This window comes from Ctenocephalides felis, unplaced genomic scaffold (genome assembly GCF_003426905.1).
Source record: "Ctenocephalides felis isolate EL2017-DRISC unplaced genomic scaffold, ASM342690v1 CF-g0.4_SCAFFOLD_03573, whole genome shotgun sequence".
NCBI classification, from domain to species: domain Eukaryota; kingdom Metazoa; phylum Arthropoda; class Insecta; order Siphonaptera; family Pulicidae; genus Ctenocephalides; species Ctenocephalides felis.
In genome coordinates, this window is record NW_020539727.1 from 6,900,747 (window position 1) to 6,924,718 (window position 23,972).

Genomic DNA, 23,972 nt, shown 5'->3' on the forward strand with positions numbered 1-23,972 from the left:
AAAAATATTAAAATTTATTTATACTCACACAAAACATTTAAATGTGTTGCTCCAGTGGCAGTACCATGTTTGTTTGTGGCCTCACAAACATATTCGCCATCTCCACCTCGATTCACTGGATTGTTTAGGATTAAACTGTTTCCTTTGGCTACGATTTCATCATTTCTCTTCCATACATATGATGCCTCTGTAAGAATTTTTTTTAGTAAAATAGCTATTTGAAATATTAACAAATCAAAATATTTTAAAATAAGTGATTATTTTTGAGTAATTTCTACTTCAACTCATTGATCTTACACGTCATTAGGTTGATGCAAAGATTTGAACTACCAATTTACCTGGTTGGGATTTGGTGCTGCAGACTACTCTGGCTGGAATTTGTCCTTCAATAACAGATATTCTAGTTTCACTTAATTGTACATTTTGTGGAGGATATTCGATGGCCACTAAAGTGGTAGAAGAAACTGGCCCGCCAGCTTCGTTTCTGGAACTGACACAACTGTAGTTACCACCATCTGTTTCCGGGTCCAAACGATGTTCTGGCCAGGCTGTCATGTTCCAATGCTAATAATAGAATAAAAAATAAAATCATAGTTTTGTTATAAAATTTCTGCAAGTCAAGTTAACAAATAGTTAAAAAAAAGAGTGCGCGTAAGGATCACTCGAGATCAAAGTAAAACGCTACTGTACAAAGTAGCAATTTTAAGTTAGGTAAAAATAAATACATCATGTAACAATTTTGAAAAATGTTTATTATAATGTAATATGGTAACACTAGTGGGGCACATTTAATAGTGTCAACCATTATACACATTTATATATTGATAAATTAGAAATTATATATTTATGATAGCATTAAAAATATGTATAATATTTAGAAACAATAATGTAATTAAAGTCATACTTAAAATATGACATGATTGATTTGTCATTGTAGTTAGCATTTAGTAATGATTCTTCATTAGAGAAATGAAGTAATTGCTAATTAATAAAATCGTTCATACTGTGGATTATTTTAAACAACGTCTAAACAAATATTGTTTTCGTAACTTCACTCATCATGTAATTGTGTTTGAAGAACTTCATGTAATTAAAATTAACATACATTCATCGACTGATTGTATCTTTTTACTTTTCCGTTGGCGACATAATCTCATTCTTTGAACAGCTGTAATATCTGTCTTGCTTAAAAATATTTTTTATTTTAATAACTTCTAAGATTTATAGAAACTACGAATAATATAAAAATAATCTCTAATCAATAAACTTAAGTTTAGTTTACGGTACAAATGTTTAATTTGTTTTATTATTTTCAAGGAACGGGGTAAAATATTCACTTCGATTCACGTATTTTTTATTAAATCAAGATTTGTACTACGATGTAACTTTAAAAGTTTATTTATCTATGCCGATTTCTTTGTTAATACATCGTTGATGCCAGTACGCATACAACGACAGAACTTTATTTACATACGCGACGACTAATCACAATCGACCCGTATAGAAATGAGAAATCATCGAGAGCGAATGACGAATCATTGGCACTCGACTCTTATCTTATCGACTCTTATCTGCCGTAACTCATTTCCGTTGCATTTATACGGATTTACACCCTAGTCGCGCCTAAAGAAGTTTTACTTCAAAAAATCTTGAACAAACCCTCAAATCAGTGTTTCACTGTCCATTACATGACAAAGTTGAAATAAATAAACTAACATTAATTTAATTATTTTTGAAGTAAAAGTTCTTTAGGCTCGACTAGGGTGTAAATCTGTACAAATGCCCATTAGCTCTCGATGATATCATTACTACATGAGTCGATTGTGATTGGTCGTCGTGTCGCGTGAGTATGATTGCTTTGATTGTATACCGAAAATAATAAAACAAATAAAAAATCTGACGTGTAAAAAATGTAAGTTTATTGAAATAATTTGTATTATTCGTCACTATATATTTGTATTATTGGTAACTATATATTACAGTTGTTCAAAGGATGAAACTGTATTGCCAGCAAAAAACTAAAAAAAACAACAAGTTAATGAATGTATGGTAATTTTTCTTCAAACACAATTACATGACAAGTGAAATCGTGAAAACAATATTTCTTCAGGCGTTGTTTAACATAATAATTCTCTGCATTTTTATAGATATTAAAAAATATTAAAGCAGTACTGCTTTATTATATCATGCCAAAGACATATCTTTTTCAGAATTATATCTCAGACACTTTTGGAAGTTTAGAGGAAGTCTACATGTTTTTCGATGATGATGGCTATTAAGTATTACAAAGTTGCATATTTTTATAAAAAATGAAGATTAAATTGATATTCAAATTTATTACTCTAAACAAGAGATCAAGCACAACAATAGTTTGTGTAGCTGTGCATCATTTATATACAGATATACTTCATAATTGACATCCATGCACTTTATTTATTGATAGTATCAATAAAATTTTTCAAGATGGCATGTAAGTTCACTGTGTGAACAAATATTATAGAATTTATCAATCAGCAATTACTTCATTTCTCTAATAAATGAATCAAGTTCTAAATGCTAATTACTCAGATATATTACTCTAAACAAGAGATCAAGCACAACAATAGTTTGTGCAGCTGTGTATCATTTATAAACAGATATACTTCATATTGGATATCTATGCAGTTTATTTATTGATAGTTTTAATGGAATTATTCAAGATTGTTATAAGTTCATTGTGTAAACAAATATTGTAAACAAATTTATTAACAAGCAGATATTTTATTTTTGTAATAAAGGTTCAAGTCCTAAATGCTAATTACAATGACAAACCGATCATGTCGTATTTGAAGTATGACCAATTACATTATTGCTTTCAAGTATTATAAGTATTTTTAATGGTATTATAAATATATATTTGATAATTTTTACTATATAAATATGTATAATGGTTGAGATTAAAAAAAGTGTGCATCACGAGTGTTACTATATTACTAATAAACATTATTCAAAATTGTTATATAATGTATTTATTTTTAATTTAAATGCCATTTTGTACAATAGCAAAAAAGTTTTACTTCGACCCGCACTCTTTTTTTGAAACAATTAACGTTTTATATCGTTACGACCCAAGTCTCCTAATCAATATGTTATTATTACTTACCAGAGTAGAAGTGACACTCTCAAAATGTCCTGCAGCAGGATGTGCGCCCATTCTGGATTCGGTAACTGCATATTTCTCATCAGTAGATTCAATATGTTCTCCATCTCTTAACCAATGGATTTTGCAGGCTGGATAACATTCCACTCGACAAGACAGGCTAAAACTAGGAGCATTGTATAAAGCTCCACTGTATGGCAAAAGAGTTGCTATAAAAGCTGGTGGAGCTGCAAGTCAACAAATAAAATGAAAAATATTTTCTTCGGTTAGTGTTATAGGTCTTAGTTAAAATTTTACCAAGGACATTCAGGAACATGGTAGCCATCTGTCCATCTCCTCCTTCATTGTGGCCGTAGCAAGAAATATTGCTGCGAGAATCTAAAGTTACTGGGTCGATTGTCCAACTTGGTGTTACTACATCGTTGATCAGCTGGTTTCCTCGTAACCATCGAAATCTATAAAAATAATTTAAAACTAGTTGAAAGTGGTATTTAGCCTTGAGGCAAGTTACATGAACTTCCCGATATGGGTAATTAATCGACTCGATCAATAAAAAATAAAATAATTTATGAGCGATTAAAAGTATTTCGAGTGGATTTATTACACATAATTGAAAACGAACGAACACGTTAACTCGGAGTATTTTCTAAAAGCAAATTTTCACAAATCAATAATTTTTATAATTGAATCAGTTTCCGTAGGACTTTAATGGTTTAGTATGTGCATTGAGACCAAGTACTCTATCGTTATACCAAGTAAATCGTCTAATTTTGATTTTAACAAAGATTAAAAAAAAACTACTCATTTTCTAACACTTTGATGAATTTTTAAAATTAAACTACTTGTCGTAAGGCAGTAATATTTCAGTAAGTTCTATAAGACCATGATATATACATATATATATATATATATATATATATTTATATTGGAGATGGGCTTATCATATCCGAAGCCGGATCGACTCGGATTTGACTCCGCTTCATGGTGGAGTTATCCGCTTAACAACTCCGCGACTCCGATAACTTTGAAACCGAAATACTCGACACAAATGTTTTCTATAGTGCGTTGTTTATGTATCTAAAGATTTGTGAAATCTCAATTATTTGAAATTCTTTCTTACACAATTCAAACATATTTGTTGATATTATTATAAAAAGTCACGATTTTAAGCATTTCAACATTCTAAATTCAGTCTCTCATATTCTTTTGCAATCATCTCGATCAATAGTGCATCTATTTCAGCAATTTGGCGCATGGGTAAAGGATTAGTATTTTGCAAATAATTACTGATAACATTAGAATTATTTTTTATTGTATTGTAATCACGGCCAAAGATTGTCGTAGTTAGAAATATGACCCCTTACTATTCAATAAATTATACATTTGATCTATTCACACTTGTACACAATTTCATCTTTGAAGTGATATTTTTGTATTTTCTGGAAAATACACAATGATATTATTTTGAGTTTTATACCTAAAAGGTCATAAAACCCAAAGCAAAAACGCCAAAAACAGTAAATGTCTGCACGAGTTAACAGATTTAATACCAATTTAGGGAAGTTGGATATGACAAATCCTGTGAAACAATTCCACTCGGATTCACTCCGAGGGAGGAGTTGTATCGGAGTGATACCTCCGGAGTAAGTTACCCATCTCTAATTTATATATACATCGCCAAAAATGTTTCATAAAAATTGGCTTCAATTTTTTTTTCAACAGTTAATTACAAGAAAACGGCTCGGTAGATTTTCACCTAAAACTGATCAGTATCATTCCCAAATGATATTTTTCGAACAGTTTTTGGTTTTTTAAAATCGATTCAGTAGTATGAGCTTAAATGTGTATGAAAAGTTTAACACTTTCTTCCAAATTACAAAAAAAAAACTTGGCAGATCGTTGCACAAAACTGACAAACGATAGTCCTCATTGAGATACATCGATTGACTTTTAAACTTTTGAAATCGGTTCAGGCGTTTTTAAGCAAACGTCGATGAAAATTCTAATTATAATAAACGCAAAAAAAACGATACAAATTTTTGCAAACTTTGACGCATTTTTAAATTAAACGACTTATCGTAGGGCCGTAATATTTTAGTATGATCTATAAGACTATGGTATCTTTCATAAAAAATCATAAAAATCGTCGAAAATTTTTTTAACACTTTATTAGAAGAAAACGACCCGGCAGATCTTTACCAAAAACTAATCGGGTCGATTCCCAACCAATATATTTCAAACAATTTTTCAATTTTCAAAATCGATTCAGAATTGCAGGCTAGAACGTGGACGAAAAATTTTTTACTTTTCTGCTATTTACAAAGAAACGGCTTGGCTGATCGTTGCGCAAAATTGATAAACGCTAGTCCTCATCGAGATACATCGAATATAGCTTTTGAATTTTTGAAATCGGTCCAGCCGTTTTTGAGAAAACGTCGATTTACAGTAAAAAATCTGTTCACATGCCAATACACACAGGCACATACTATTTTCAAATTCGGTCTCATTCGATTCAGAATGGCTTGAAACGTCGAGAAAACATAAAATTAGCAAATCGCATTTTTTGATAAAAACAAACTTCTCCTTCGGGAAGTTGATAATTATTATAAATTAAGGAATGGGTTAAGGTGAAGCAATTCAAAGTTTCAATACAATTCTGCTCAATTGTGTTTACCAAAATATTGAGGTCAATACCAAATTGTAAGGTACAATTATCAAATTTGGTATCAAACATCATTAAACACAATATTGCAGACTTAAACAAGACTTATCCAGAAATCTTTATTCACATCATAAGAAAAAATCTAATATTTGTCAATCATTCATCAGTCATTCTCACCTGGTAGTAACTGGCCGCCCTTTATCCTTCAACGAGCAAGTTAAGGTCACACTTTGACCTTTGACAGGGACATCGTGTGGTGAAGCCAAAGCAATAGATGCACTTCCAGGAGCATAATACACCAGTAATTCTGTTGGAGCACTAACTTCGCCCCAACCAGCCGTTGTGAACCCTGAACAGGAATAGTTACCATGGAAGGTGCGTTTGACCTCAACGAGTTGCAGGATTTCTGGGTTCACACATTGCGCATCTGGGAAAGAAAAGATTGATTTAAAGTTAATAATATTAGAAAATATTATATTTGTATTTTGTGAAACGTTATTTTAATACCATAAGCGTATTAATTAAAATAATAGTAAAATAAATCTCATAGAAGTTCATTTGTAGAGTACACAATTAAAAAAAAAGAATGCGCGTGAGGTTCACACGGGATTGAAGTAAAACTAATTTGATACTGTACAAGATGGCATTTAAGTAAAAATAAATACATCATATAACAATCTTATCTTATATATAAAAATGGATCGCAAAATGTGTTGGTAAGCGCATAGCTCAACAACGCCTGGACCAATTTGGCCAATTCTTTTTTTAAAATGTTCGTTCATGTCCAAGGATGGTTCTTACGGCGAGAAAAAATCAAATAATTGCCGGGAAAACCCTAAAAACAGCCCTGTTTTTCTTTAATCGAGTAGGCAACGAAATTTGTAGAAAAAACAATGATCGATGTCATGACATTTTGTGTGGTTTTTGATAATCTAATTTTTAATATATTTATATAAACATGTAATTATCTTTCTATTAATTAACGAGCTATATTGGCAGCCAAAAGCATTGATGTAAATGAATTAAATTTCAAAATTCAAGAACAAATTAGAGGCGAATCAGTTGATTCGGCAACTAACCAAGACGATCCACCGGAGTTTTTAAACTTGCTGGATTTGCTAGGATTGTCATCTCACAATATTCAATTAAATGTTGAATCGGCAATTATAATGTTGCAAAATATCGACCAACCGCGCCTTTGCAACGGTTGCAAATTCGAAGGTTAGCGATAAAAAAACTACCAAACAACGTGATGGAAGCAACTATATTGAAATGATAGTATAAAGCAGAAGTTCTCGCAACGTGCATCCCAATGTTTCCGACTGATGTGTCATTTGAGATTAAACGAATGCAGTTTACAGTGCGTTTATGGTATCATTAAGTGTTTGTGGTATTAATTTGGAAAATCCATGTTTCTCACATGGAAAAATGTATGTTGTCTGTTCCCGTATTGGAAAACCATCAGATTTGTTTGTCTATGCGACAGATAATCAAATAAAAAACATCGTTTATCACAAAGCACTACAATGAAAATTGAACTGAATTTTGAATTATGATTTGCATGATTAAAATTACTTACTTTTAAATGCTTATAGTGTTTTACTAATTATTCTTAATTCACACCGAGTTATTACCAGGGTGACGGTTCTGTTCGGGATAATTTTTTGCAAAGAATAGAAAAAAGGTAGGAACTAAACACCGCCACATTACAATTTTTTTTGACAGGACAAAGTCTGTCGGGTCGGCTAGTTTTAAATAACGTTTATCAGTAATATGGCAACACTTGTGATGCACACATTTAATAGTGTCAACCATTATACTTAATATTTATATTCGATATAAAAATGTAACTAAAGTCATACTTCAAACAGGGGCGTAGCGTGCCTCGGCGGGGCCCCGTATCAAAATTCGTTTGGGCCCCCCCTCAAGAAGAAGTTTTTTTTTACAAAATATAAAAATACATAAAATTAGAAGAATATTTATTTATCTATCTAATTTTTTTTAATTTTCTGAATTTTTCACAAATGATTCCAGATATATATTCACTCTCCTTGTCTTTTTTTGAAAAAACTGAATTATTTAGTGATCTTTAAATTTTATAAAGTTTCTGTCTCTATGAACATACAGGTCTAGTAGATCTTTCTGTCTTAAAATCTTTACGTAATTTTTAATTAGTTTTAATTTTAATTTTTTTTTAGCAGTTGCGATTGTAACTGGAAGGGCCAAGAATAAAATGCATACTGTTATTTCGTTGAGAAAACTGGATGCAAGTCTATTGCATCCTATCATATAATGATTAACGAAATTTTACCTTAAACCTTAAACCTTAACGAAATAAATTTCTTAGATTTCTGTATTCAAAACTTCATACTTCAAAGTATTTCTTTACAGTAATTCAGTCGACTGTTTTTCGGAAATGTTTAATAATTCTCGATTTCAAAAAGACAAATGTTACTACTTATGTGGCAAAGGTTTTAAAATCTTTGTTTGCTTTGTAAAATTAATGAATATCCAAACAGCAATAGTATACAATGAAATGAGATTTCGAGTCTAAAATTTTCTAATATTATGATAACTCATCATAATAACGCTTCATTATCTTTTGTTTTTTGTTCTTTAGAATAGTTATTGCAGTCCATCTTTTTTGCATATTATTTGGACTTCTTTAACAAACTAATTCAATAAATTCCAATTTTCGATTAAGAATGTAAAATCTGAATTAGTTTTATAGATTTGTTGACAAGAATATTAACTTATCGGATGTACGTTAGCTTAAATTCAATACCTTTCGATAACAAAAGGAAATGCAAACTACATTAAAATTATTCAATTTTTTTTTAACTTGTTGTTTTGCTTTCTGATTGCGCTCGTTTGGGGCCCCCTCGGCTCGGGGGCCCCGTATTTTTGATACTGCTGATACGGCGCTAGTTACGCCTCTGACTTCAAATATGACATGATCGGTTTGTCATTGTAATTAGCATTTAAGACTTGAACCTTCATTAAAAAAATAATTTTTTTTTTGATTAATAAATTCTATAATATTCGTTCACACAGCGGATTATGTCAAACAACGCCTAAAGAAATATTGTTTTCGCAACTTCACTCATCATGTAATAATTGTGTTTGAAGAACTTCATGTAATTAAAATTAACATACATTCATTGACTGCTTGTATTTTTTTTACTTTTTTTCTGGCGATATAAAATCATTCTTTGAGCAGCTGTAATATCTGTCTTGCCTAAAAAATATTTTCCATTTTAATAACTTCAAAAATATATAGAAACTGCGAATAATATAGAAATAATTTCATAAACTCACGTTTAGTATACGATACAAATGTTTCATTTGTTTTATTATCTTTATTGTAAATATTTACGGGGAACAGGGTAAAATATTTTTCTGATTCAGTCATTTTTTATTAAATCATGATTTGTACTACCATGTATAACCTTGAAATGTTTATCTAAAGTTAAAGAAAAGTTATGAAAATGCATTAATCGTGTTTACCTTCATCAATAACTGTATCATTGCAACTGGACAGTTCCTGGAGCAAAAATCCATCCAAGTACCACGCCACTTTCTCCAACTTATTCGGATTGCCGGCGCGCACCCGGCAATGCAGATCCACGGTGGCGTTGTCGGCTTCGATGAGCGGCGACGCTGGCGTCAGGTGAACATACACCACTGGCCGGACTGAAAATAGTAAGAAAAACTAGCTGTAAGTGGAATTCTGTCTTAAGGCAATTAGGGCATCGTGCCTTAAGGCAAATTGCTGGAACTTCCCGTACCAAAAATTATTATTTTTTTAAAAACGATTAACATTTTTGAAAAAAATTTATTTCGAAAAAATTAGATTTTTAAGAAACTATAAATTTGACAAAAAATTACTTTTTTTGAAAAAAAAATTTATTTTGAAAGAAAAGATTTTTTTTTGAAAACAAAAAATTTTTTGAAAAGAAAAATGTTTTCTTCATTTTGACATATTTTGGAAATTCTGAACTTTTTTTCAAAGCAATCGCACTGCTTGAATTGCATAGGGACGAAATGTCACAGCGCAAGTGCCGCGCCGCCATCTAACGCATAAGCATTGGTACGGAACCCATAGAAATATAAAAAAAAATTATACTTATTGTTAAAATCTCTATAAAATATCTGATAATTTGATGTGCATATGTCTAATGATCAATTTTAACCGCCGAATGGCATTTTATTTTACTTTTTTCATTAGATCTCCGAAACCGCTAGACCTGACTTCATGAAAATTTGATCAATTCTTCACCTTGTCAATACAAGTAAAATGTATTTTGAATTATTCGCTCCGTTCTCCTAAAAACTGAGTTACCGTTTTCGGCACTTTTTGCCCCGTATCTTCGGAACGGCTAGACCTGCCTTCGCCAAAAACTAATCAGCACGTCTCCTTATCAATACGAATCGAATGTTTTTTGAATTATTCAAATCGGTTGATCCGTGTTCCCGAAATCGTCGACAAAAATTTGTATCCGCACACACATACATACACGCACACACGCACACACGCACACACTAAGGTATGCCAAAATGTTCAGAAACGTCGAGAAATGCAAAAATATTCATTTTCGATTTTTTTGCGATTACTATAACTTGCCCTACGGGAAGTTAACTAGTTGTAAATATCAGTTTGCCTTGAGGCAAGTTGCACGAACTTCCCGATACGTATACAAAATCAATGAGTATTGAGATTGGTAGACTGATTCTGCCGTATAACAGACCAATTCTATAGCAAGGCTATTTTATAAAGAATACTGAATAACACTAAATATTGATAAAAGATTCTAATGGTCCTACCCCATGTGGTTGCTGGGTAGTGAGCGTTTTTACGAGGCCGTCAGATGCAAAATCTAACTTTGGAACCGCACAAATTTCAAAAAACTATCTTAAATAACAGGGTGTTTCTGACCCAGTTTCATAACATACGAGTGGCGTTGCAGTTTATGTGTAAAACGCCTGAATGCACAGCAAATTTATGACATTTTGACAGTATTCAGTATGTTTCAGTAGCATTATGTATGGAAGTTGGGGCGTAACATGGCCTTGCCATAACATTGGTCTGTTGACCGGCAAAATCGGCCAATGAAATATTAAGTTAAGGGGGCGTCTATTAATCACGTGATTGCTTTTCACACACCTTGGTGATGTTTAAAATTACGCACCCTTCCCAACCACACGTTACGTGTATTTTAGTACCTACAAAAAATCGTCATTTTAAAAAAAAAAAATTGGATTTTTTTTTAAATTCAAGTAAAAAATAAAAACATGTGATCTTACTATGATAGAGTACTTGGTCTTGAACATAATAGAGTCGTGGAAACTGGTTCAATTATAAAAAATTATTGATTTTTGAAAATTTGCTTTTAGAAAATACTCCGAGTCAAAGTGTTCGTTCGTTTTCAATTATGTGTAATAAATCCACTCGGGATACTTTTAATCACTCATAAATTAATTTATTTTTAATTGATTAAGTCAAATAATCGACTTAAACATATCGGGAAGTTCATGTAACTTGCCTTAAGGCTAAATACCAAACCAACTAGTTGTTATTATTATTTAAATTAGTCCTTAGAAATATGAGATAAAATCATCCTAATCGGATACGATACATGTATATTTAATGTTTACATGCTCTGTTTGTATTTGTACACTTATGAGCATTAGTGCATGTTATGCCTATAAAATATGAATTGTGAAATTCACAGTATATATTTATAATAATCTATTTGAAAATGCAAACAAAATTATTATTAATCATAACATAAGTGAAAATCTGGCGTAATTTTCTTGTTCATTTTACCAGAAAACCTTTTACAAGAAATATTGGCGTCGTGTGCACCGGGCTTTAGTTAAACCTATTGGTGCATGGCATCATGTCTTAAGGCATATTGCTAAAACTTCCCATATTAATTTGGAATTTTGAAAAACTTTATACTGTTTCGAAAATGTTGAAAAAAAAAATTATTTTGAAAATGTTGAAGAATTTGCCAAAACTTTGAAACCCATGTAAGTCCATACTGTTTTAGTTACAAGAATTTTCAAAAGTTTATTTATGAAATTGACTTATGAAATATGTGATATTAATATTTGAGTAGAGCTTTTAGATTGTGTTCAGTACACTAGATTTTTTTCACATGTTTCATTATTATTAAACAAAAACAACTGCTCAATATAAAGCTGGTTAAAATGGCTAATGAAAGCGGAATCAATGTTTGGTTATTCCCATTATTAATAATTTATGAAAATTAAAATATGAAAAACAATTATATAATGATATAATATGTAACATTCTCATTGATTGTCAATACAAACATATTATGTGATATTTACTGTATATTTTATACCATTTATACATTCTATTACAGGTGAAGGTACTTAATTTATAACATTTTTCAGAATATTTAAAATCAATGTAACAAATATGTAAATTTCATTTATTTTCATTACGCTTTCGTCTATGCAATGCCATGTGTGTCTGCAAACCCTTCGATTTAGTAAATCCTTTATTGCATATTTCGCACTTATGAGGATTCTCTCTATGATGAATCAACATATGTTTTTTCAGACTACTTAATTGTGTGAATGTCTTATTGCATATATTGCATTCAAGGCTACGAACTCCACTGTGAATTAGCAAGTGACGTTTCAAGCTACCTAATTTTGTAAATGTCTTATTGCAAAGATTGCATTTATGGGGACGCTTGTGAATGACCATGTGGTTTTTCAGATTAGCTGAAAGTTTGAATGTCTTATTGCATATATTGCATTCATAGAAGTGTACATCACTGTGAATGATCATGTGTTTTTTCAGATAACTTAAATGTGTAAACGTCTTATTACAAATATTGCATTTATGGGAGCGCTCGCGAGTGTGAATAAGCATGTGTCTTTTCAGAAAACCTAAGTGCGTGAATTTCTTATTACATATACTGCATTCATAGGGGCATACTCCGCCGTGAATGACTATGTGACGTTTTAGGGCACCAAAATCTTTGAATGTCCTATTGCATATATCGCATTCATGGGGACGTATTTCATTGTGTATCAGCATATGACTTTTCAGATTACCTAATTGATTGAATGTCTTTTCACAAATATTGCATTTATGGGGGCGTACTCCTTTGTGAATTAGCATGTGTATTTTCAAATTACTTAAGTATGCGAATGGCCTATTGCATATATTGCACTTATGCGGATGCACATCACTGTGAACAAGCATGTGCCTTTTCAATTTACTTAATTCCATGAATGTTTTATTGCATATGTTGCACTCATGCGGGCGTACTCCACTGTGAATGAGCATGTGCCTTTTCAGTTTACTTAATTGCGTGAACGGCTTATTGCATACATTGCATTCATGAGGAGATAGTCCATCATGCAACAGCATGTGATTTTTTAGATGACCTAATTGTTTGTAAGCCTTATGGCAGATATCACATTTAAAGGGTCGTTCTTCAGAATGTGTAATCACGTGTGTTTTCAACTGTTTTGCTGGTTTGAAAGCCTTGTGACAGATTTCGCATTCGAAAGGTCGTTCTTTGCTTTGACTAGGCATGTGACTGACCACATACACTTTTAATTGATCAGATTCTGCAAATAATCCAGTATTATCACAAGTATCGATTGGCTCCTGTTTGACTTCTTCTTCTATAGTCACTTCGGAATTCATGAATCTTTCTAAACATGTTTCATGGTCCTCAGGACACGATTCAGATTTAACAATATCATCAAGAATATCAAATTGATCCTCAATTTCGCATTTAATATCTTCTTCTGAATATTCTGGTGGTTCAATTTTAATTTTCTGATCATTCATAGACATAATTGTGTCTTCTGACATGTTTAAATTATTCACTACTTATACTCATTTACGGAACTTATAAATATTTGTGGTCTAAATAATAATTTAGTTTAATCAACAATAATTTTCAACACAATGAAGATTTCAACATTTATCGTTTGACATTTGAAGCATAGAGCAAATTTTAGAAAGATGAGTCATTGATCACTTCACTCTGATATACTAACAAATGGCGCGTATTTTCAAATTCAATATGGTTCTCTATATCTAAACTGTCAACAAATAATTTAACAATTCTAGAATGATTAATTCCTAGATAATAAAATAATTTGGGTTAAGCTGGTGCATGGCATCGTGCGTTAACGCATATTGCTGAAACTCACGTATTAATTTGGAATTTTGAAAAACTTCATACTGTTTTAAAAATGTTGAAAAAAATTTGAATTTTTGAGAATTTGCCAAAACTTTGAAACCCATTTGAATAAGTCCATACTGTTTTAGTTACAAGAATTTTCAAAAGTTTATTTAAGAAATTGACTAATGAAATATGCAATTTTAATATTCGAGCAGATCTTTTAGTGTAGATTGTGTTCAGTACACTAGATTTTTTTCACATGTTTCATTATTATTAAAAAAAAAAAAAAAACAACTGCTCAATATAAAGCTGGTTAAGTGGCTAATGAAAGCGGAATCAATGTTTGGTAATTCTCATTATTAATACTTTATAAAATTTGAAATATGAAAAACAATTATAGAATAGTGTAATATGTAACAATTGCATTGATTGTCAATACAAACATTTACTGTATATTTTATACCATTTATATATTCTATTACAGGTAAAGGTGTTTACTTTATAACATTTTGCAGAATATTTAAAATCAATGTAACAAATATGTTTATTTTCATTCATTTTCATCACGCTTCCCTCTATGAAGTGCCATGTGTGTCTGCAATTCCTTGGATTTAGTAAATCTTTTATTGCATATTTCACATTTATAAGGATGTTCTCTGTGATGAATCCACATATGTGTTCTCAAGCTGCTTGATTGTGTGAATGTCTTGTTGCATATATCACATTCATAGGGACGTAGACCACTGTGAATGACCAAGTGACGTTTCAGACTACCTAATTCTGTAAAAGTCTTATTGCATACACTGCATTTATGGGGCCGCTCACCACTATGAACAACCATGTGATTTTTCAGATTACCAGAAAGTGTGAACGTTTTATTGCATATATTGCATTCATAGGAGCGCACATCACTGTGAAAAATCATGTGATTTTTCAGACGATCTAGATGTGCAAATGTCTTATTACAAATATTGCAATTATGGGGTTGTTTGCCACTATGAATAACCATGTGTCTTTTCAGATTACCTGAAAGTGCAAATGTTTTATTGCATATATTGCATTCATGGGGCCGTACTCCACTATGAATGACCATGTGAGCTTTCAGATGACTTGATTGTGTGAATGTCTTATTGCATATATTGCATTCATGAGGGCGTACCCCGCTATGCAACGACATGTGATATTTTAGATGACCTAATTGTTTGTAAGTCTTATGGCAGACATCACATTTAAAGGGTCGTTCTTCAGAATGTGCAATCATGTGTGCTTTCAACTGTTTTGTTAGTTTGAAAGTCTTATTACAGATTCCGCATTCGAAAAGATGTTCCTTGCTTTGACTAGGCATGTGATCGACCATATGCTCTTTTAAATGGTCAGGTTCTACAAATAATCCAGTATTATCACATGTCTCGATTGGCTCCTGTTTGACTTCTTCTTCTATAGTCACTTCGGAATTCATAAATCTTTCTAAACATGTTTCATGGTCTTCAGGGCACGATTCAGATTTAACATTAGTATCAAAGCCATCAAAATCATCCTCAATTTCGTATTTAATGTCTTCTGAATATTCTGGTGGTTCAATTTTAATTTTCTGATCATTCATAGACATAATTGTGTCTCCTGACATGTTTAAATTATTCACTGCTTTACTCATTTTACTAAATAATTTCACTGCTTTTAAATGTTTATAAAAGTAATTGTGGGAGAAATAATAATTTAGTTTAATCAACAATAACCCTAACAATAACTTTCCATTAATTTCCTTATCCATTTGTAATTTGGCATTTGAAGCATAGAGTACGCTTTTAGAAAGATAAGACGTTGACCACTTCACTTTGAAAAAGTCTGCGTTTCAATTATGAATTATTCAATATCCAAGTGCATAAAATGCATAAAACATTTTTGACTAAATTTTAGTGAATTATATCTAATTTTTACTGATGTCAACATATTTTACTGTTCGAAATGAAGATTAAAAGTTAATTGAAGAAAACTAAAAAAATGCACCTCATTCATTTATTGCAAACTATAAAATTACTGAAGTAAGTATGCACTTCAACTATGAATTATAGAAAATTTCAATATTCAAGTGTATATAACAGTTTTTACCAAATTTTAGTAAATTTTATCTAGTTTTTGCTGATGAGAATAAATTATAAAGTTCAAAATAACAATCAATGAAGTCTGCATTTCAACTACGAATTATTTCAAATTTTAATATCCGAGTATAAAAAACGATTTCAACAGCTTTTTGTAAATCTTATCTGGTTTTTGCTAATGTACAAAAAAAAAAATAGAATAAAAATAAAAAGATTTTTGAAGAAAACTAAAAAATTTTCAAAGATCATTTATTTATATTTATAAAATTATCAAGTTATTGAAATAAATGTTAGAAAATGTCAAAAATTCATACATTGCTAAATACTCATCACCATTACCATGAAAGGTGTATACAATGATTTTTCATAACTTTTAAAATGTAATCTAGTTTATATTAAAGTATAGAAATAAAATGTTCGGAACAAGCAGTTCAGTAACTTTACATATTGCTAATTATCAAATACTAAATACTATAATACTAAATTAAATAACAATTGAAAAATCAATTGAACATAAACAAAAAATACAAGCAAACTCTATTAATCCATATGTAAAACGATGTTGAAGTTACTAGTATTCAAAAGCGTAAAAACATCCTGTCTGCTGATAAGCATCAGTCCTCGAGGAACATATTTTTATTCTGTCCCCCTATAGTGTGTCAATACTTTATAAAAATTAAAATATGAAAAACAATCATAGAATAATGTAATACATAACAATTGCCTTGATTGTTGACACAAACATATGTGATATTCATTGTAAATTTTATACCATTTGCACATTCTATTACAGGTGAAGATACTTTGTAACATTTTTCAAAATATTTAAATTCAATGTAATATATTTATATTTTATTTATTTTCATCATGCTTCAGACTATGAAGTGGCATGTGTTTCTTCAAATCCTTTGATTGAATAAATTCCTTATTGCATATTTCACATTTATAAGTATGCTCTCTGTTATGTTTCAGCATGTGTTTTTTGAGAAAACTTAATTGTGTGAATGTTTTATTGCATATGCTGCATTCATGATAAGGTCGTTCTCCACTGTGAATGAACATGTGACGTTTCAGACTACCAGATTCTGTAAAAGTTTTATTGCATACATCACATTCATGGCGGCGTATTCCACTGTGAATGAGCAAGTGACGTTTCAGACTACCAAGTTCTGTGAATGTCTTATTGCATATAGTGCATTCGTGGGGACGCTCGCCACTGTGAATGACCATGTGATTTTTCAGATTACCTGAATGTGCGAATGTCTTATTGCATACATTGCATTCATGGGGTCGTTCTCCACTATGAATAACCATGTGAACTCTCAGATGACCTAATTGTGTGAATGATTTATTGCATATGTTGCATTCATAGGGACGTACACCACTATGAATGAGCATGTGACTTTTCAGATGACCTAATCGTATGAATGATTTATTACAAATATTGCATTCATGGGGGCGTTCTTCTTTGTGCATCAACGTGTGACTATTCATATGTAATTTCAACCCTTTTGATACTTTGAAAGTTTTATGACAGATTTCGCATTCGAAAGGACGTTCTTCGCTTTGTCCGGGCATGTGAACAACCATGTGCTCTTTTATTTGATCAGATTCTGCAAATGATTGATTACAAATGTCACATATATAAGCTGGTGTATCGTTTGACTCCTGTTTGACTTCTACTGTCACTTCAGAATTCATTAATCTTTCTAAACAAGTTTCATTATTCTCAGAACACGATTCAGATTTAACAATATTATCAAGAACATCAAATTGATCCTCAATTTCGCATTTAATATCTTCTTCTGAATATTCTGGTGGTTCAATTTTAATTTTCTGATCATTCATAGACAAAATCGTGTCTTCTGACATATTTAAATTATTCACTGCTCACAATCACGAAATAATTTAAATAATTTCAAATATTTACGAAAACTTTTGTGGTCTAAATAATAATTTAGTTTAATCAACAACAATTTTCAACATTATAAAGATTTCTACAATTATTATTTGACATTTGAAGCATAGAGTATGCTTTTAGAAAGATTAGACACTTTGAAATTTAACAAGTGGCGCGTATTTTCAAATTCGATTTGGTTCTGTGTGTCTAAAGCTAAACTATGTTCTATGAGTATTGTTCATATATATATATATATATATATATATATATATATATATATATATATATATATATATATATATATATATATATATATATATATATATAATGAAATATATTTCTACTCACATAAAACATCAACTTGTACATCCTGAGGCGCCTTTCCTTTTCCAACATTATTTGTAAGTTCACATACGTAAGTTCCTATGTCAGTTCTGGACGAATTTTTAATCTGAAGAGCCTGATGTTCTGTTGTACCACCATCATATCGACCACTTGACATATTTATAGGTTTTCCGTTGTGAAGCCTAAATAAAAGAGACAATTATTGAAATTATAGACAATGTAAATTAATAGTTTGTAAAACTATGAATCATAAACACAGAATAAATGTGCTTTACATTGTTTTAGTGTTTACCCCGCTCAACAGAGGGTATACGTGAGCAAATTATTTATTCTTTTTAAAGAACTGTTTATCTAATATTTAGTATAATAATTTATTTATCCACACATCTACTTTCATTTCATTTATTCAAATTAATCAAGTCTATCGTTCCTACATTTATATAATTCTTATCTATAATTACAACTAACTAAGGGTAAATTTACGTGCTACAGTTAGTGGCGCCCCTATGAAGCGTGGAAACAATTTACATTGATGTAATGATGTAACTTTCTATGGTCATAATAATAAACTTGCAATTGCATAACTACTAGAAAGTTGGAGATTAAAATTAATTGAAATTGTTTTTCAAATTATTATTTTTTTGGTTATAATTATTATATTCTTATATATTCTTACCATACAACTTGGTCCAATGAAGCAGGGTTGGATTCGTATTCGCAAAATAGTAAAATATCTGCAGTTTCATTTACAGTTATGGATAATGGTCTTACTTTTACAACAGGTGGATCTGTAAAAAAATGTATAAATTTATTATAAACAAAATAAAAACACTAAATGCATAATAATTAAAATTCATGCTCTCAAAAGCATAAATAAAAATTAATTTTTTTTTATAATTTTATTTGAACAGCGATCAGAACTTATGGGTTCTATGAGATGTTGTGATTAATATCTTACAAACCACGTTTGTTTTTTACAGATGACAACCCAAACAGTTGTCACATCTCTGTATGATAAATTTTTATTACAATCTCCGTAATAGGGCAAGTATGGTGCAACAATGCCGGGTGAGGGCTATTTGGAAACATATTGCTATTTATATTTCCAAGTGAAAATCGTTGTCACTGCTGCCTGACAACAGGCTGCTCGAAGTGGGTAACGAACCCGGGACCTCTGAAACAAGTCCCGTCGCTCTTAACCGCTTACCTACGGGCGAGCCTTAAAAATTAATATTAAACCAAAAAAATGGATAGAAACAAAAGTTGTAATTAAAATAATATTTACTAATGTGTTCAAGAAAAGCAGTTTTGTCAGTACGTACCTAGATCTACCTGCTAATTAGAATTATTGATTTCAGTACAAAACTGTCCATTTTGTATGATAAATCTATGAAACCATGTAACGTAACTGTTAAGTAATGAACAAAACAAAGTATGTACGTTGAGGCCGATTGAAGTTTTCAACTATACGTAACATTTACGTTTTATTAACGTAAATATTAAATACGTAAATGACGAAAAATGATTAACGTGTAAGTAAACTATTAAGTAGTTTAAATATTCTCCAAGAATAAAATGAACTTACATCGTACATCCAGCAATATAGAATCATGTATGGGTTTATCAATGTCTTCTCGAATCACCACATTGTCGGCTTCACATCGAAAATTTTGGCCATTTTCATATCTCGTTCCAGTGAATACCATTTGACTCAGAGTTTCAAAAGTGCCATCATCCTTAAAAAAAGTATAAAAATTAAAACTTTATTTTTATTCTCTATTTTATTTACAACTGCCCAAGTTAAGGACATTTAGTAAATTTGGGGAGTTTACTATTGTCAGCCATAAAGGGACATTGTATACTAAATTGACATGTTAAAACATTATGAATAAAATGTATAAAAATTATTATTGCGATGCTACGCGTTTTTCAACTTTCAGGTGTGTTTTAGTTCAAGTTCAAGTTTCGGACTACAAAAATTGTAAAGCAAAATTAAGTAATATAATCAATTGACACCAACGAACAAAATTTCCAGGTTAGGACTATATGAAGTATTCTGATACAGTATTTTTAAAAGTAATGTATTAAACTACCCTTAACCGGTACGCAAGTTTTGCATTTAACCTAAAACTACGCGAGTTTCAGGTCAGTGTGCAAAACGCCGTACCGGTTTTATCTTCGGCATATTTTTATTAATAAAAATTTCATTTAAATTTTTTTCTTCATAATAGTTTGTGGTTATCGATAAAAATTTAAAAAGTACCGGTAACCCCCACATAACACGGTACTTCTATAACGGATTTGCTGTGCAGAAGTTAAGTAATTTGATATTTATTAAATTCTAGAATCATGCGAGCAATATCTTTCATATTTCTTAAACAAAGATTATTTAAATAAAATAAGCATAAAAGTTTGATAAAGATAGCTGCATATCTTAAATATATATGATCGCCCTGAATAGCACTTATTTGTTAGTTATGACGAACAAAAATCGTATAATTAATGTAATATATGTTATTTCCCAAAAAAAATTAATAAGCGAATAACGAATAACGAATAAAAATATTCGTTATAAAATCATCATTTGTGGCATAACCTCTCCTCTTGTACTACTTCTTTGTCCCGTATAATACTGGTTCGCATAACACGCTAGTTTTTTGGAACGTACCTACCGTGTTATACGGGGGTTACCGATATATTAAATATGTCTTATTAGTGAAGATATTACGTATTTTTAAAAAAACTTAAGGAGGTTATATCCCAATTTAAATTAAATTTTAATATGACTTATTAAATCAATAGTTATTATTATACAGCAAACTTGATTAATTTAATGTAGTTTATTAAATTTAAACTATGGGCAGAGTTAAATTTTATTTATATTATTAATATTGTTTGAAATTATGTTATTAAATTTAAATTGTAGACAAACTAAAATTTTATTTAGTGTTGTATCAATTATTTATGAAAATTAATTTAAATTGTAGACAAACTAAAATTTTATTTAAGTATTATAAATATATTTTATTAAAGTTTTATAAAATTAATTATATATTAATTATGAAGCTCATGTTTTCATCAAATTATCTGATTTCAAAAATTCTTCAGCTGTTCTATGTATCTCCATGAGGACTATCGTTTGTCACTTTTGTACGACGATCGGCCGAGCCGTTTCTTTGTAATTTGAAAAAAAAGTGTTAAACTTTTCGTCCACATTTAAGCTCATACTGCCGAATTAGTTTTAAAAAGTCAAAAACTGTTCGAATCAAATTAATTGGGAATGATACTGATTAGTTTTAGGTGAAAATCTACCAAGCCGTTTTCTTATAATTTATTTTCTTATAACTGATGAAAAAAAAGCCGATTCTTATGGAATTTTTTTGGCGATATATACCATGGTCTTATAGAACTCACGGAAATATTACGACCTTATAACAAGTAATTTAATTTTAAAAATTCATCAAAGTTTAAGAAAATGAGTAGTTTTTTTGACGTTAGTTAAAATATAAATTAGACGATTTACTTGGTATAACGATAGGGTACTTGGTTGTAATGAACATACTAAACCATTGAAGTCCTACGGAAATTGTTGATTTGTGAAAATTTGCTTTTAGAAAATACACCTAGTTAACGTGTTCGTTCGTTTTCAATTATGTGTAATAAATCCATTTGGAATACTTTTAATCACTCAAAAGTTAATTTATTTTTTATTGATCAAGTCGATTATTTAAAAATATCGGGAAGTTTATGTAACTTGCCTCAAGGCAAAATACCGATACCAACTAGTTAAATTTTATTATTTACCTTTTCGGTTGTACCGGTTGTGATGATATTATCATCGACCAGCCTGGTGTTATTGTACCAAGTAACATTGGCAGCAGGTCTAGCTCCTTGGACGATGCACTGTAAGGTGACTCTGGTGCCTTGGACAACATGGTGTTGGACACCAGTCACACTGATTTTTGTGGGACGAACTGTAAAAGAAAATTTTCATCATTCTTTCATGATGACAAATATTACAAAATATTTTTTAATATGTTTTTCTATTAACTCTTTCTATACGTGAAATGTAAAATTAATATGTATTTGACTCCGGACGGGCGGCATCCGAATGGAAAGGGTTAAATTTCAATTTAACATGAAAATCAGTGATTTTGGGAATAAATTGAAAAGATTCGAGATAAAGTATTATAAAATACCCAACTTGTATTTCAGTTGGTGTTTTAATTTTGATCAACTATATTAAATTGTATAGACTAATTAATGACCTATATTTTCTGTCAGGCTTTTATCGTAAGGTGAGCGTATTTAAACAAAAAATATTACTCTAGCATTTTATTACTGACAGACAGAACAGACAGAAATAAAAATTTATTCAATATATATAGTGTAAAATACAGTGAATTATATGTGGGTTTGTCTACCCTGGGGGTATTTTACCCAAAAGTTTATGGTTTACAAAATTATCTATATATTCATATTTGTACAATATTTTATTCATTATTTCGCAAGGACAAAAAAAGGAGACGATTTTTGTCACCTAAAAAAAATCCTTCATTCATTGTTTTATGGCTTATGTATTCACTGCGGGCTCGATCAGGTAGTTAGGCATGGCATAGTTCCCGTACCAGATCATTTCTGATGTGTACTGGCCTAACGCGCGGATGGTACTGTTATCGTGATCCCTACACTTCCGGTAAAAATTTTCAGTAAGCTTTTTTATGTGTTCTAGTATGGTCGGTATGTCCGTCTGTTCGTGTAAATATTTTGTTGGGTAGTAGTGTCTCGTCAGTGGGTCTCTTGATTTGTCGAGTACTAGTCTCAGTGCTTTGTTCTGTGCTATTTGTAGTCTTCGTCTGTTGGTCTTGGTTGTCGCGTTCCATGCCGGAGCGGCGTATGTCAGTAATGGTCTTATGAGTGTCAAGTAAAGTGTCCGCTTGTTCTTCACGCTTAGCGGGCTGTTGTGGTTCAAAAGAGGTCTCAGTAGATTCATCATCCCGTAAGCCTGTCCAATTTTTGTATTCGTATGTTTTGTGAAGCTGAGTCTATAGTCCAAGGTTACGCCAAGGTATTTGACTTCCTTGGACCACTCAGCTTCATGGCCCATTACCTTTAGTTTCGTCAAGTCAGTAAGTGTAATGGACCAACGGCTTTTTGTAAAGAAAATTGCTTCTGTTTTAGAAGGATTAATTTTAATTTGCCATTTTTCCGTGTAATCAGTCAGGGCGTCTATATGTCTTTGTATTTTTGTAGTCAGTAGCGTTGGTGAACGTGATGATCTGTAAATGGCAGTGTCGTCAGCAAATGTCAGCAGTGTTGTGTCGGCGTCAGTGGGCATGTCGTGGATGTAGACGTTAAACAAGGACGGTCCCAGGATCGAGCCCTGCGGTACTCCCGCGGTCACTTGTTTAATCGTCGAGGGTGTGTTGTCTACTTGAACTGTGAAATTACGGTCTGCGAGGTAAGAATGGAGTAGTTTTGTGATGTATGGTGGAAAGTTAAGGGTTATGAATTTGTGTATCAGTCCGTCCATCCAGATGGTGTCAAAAGCCTTCTCGAAATCGAGCAACACCAATCCGGTATGGTTTCGTCTATTGAAGTTGAGTACAGTGTTTTCTATTAGTTGTGTCAGTGGATGTAACGT

At 31.1% G+C, this 23,972-nt stretch overlaps 1 protein-coding gene across 1 annotated transcript in view; it reads right to left on the minus strand.

The window, feature by feature from the left end:
* Nucleotides 1–23,972, minus strand: part of LOC113389405 — a gene marked incomplete in the record, with an annotated part of 586,125 nt that overhangs the window by 25,086 nt on the left and 537,067 nt on the right. The window contains 10 exon segments of the mRNA XM_026626441.1: nt 29–187; nt 339–564; nt 3,143–3,366; nt 3,437–3,594; nt 5,979–6,228; nt 9,309–9,494; nt 18,332–18,510; nt 19,005–19,116; nt 19,914–20,064; nt 22,133–22,302. Coding sequence (XP_026482226.1) covers nt 29–187; nt 339–564; nt 3,143–3,366; nt 3,437–3,594; nt 5,979–6,228; nt 9,309–9,494; nt 18,332–18,510; nt 19,005–19,116; nt 19,914–20,064; nt 22,133–22,302 — 1,815 coding nt within the window.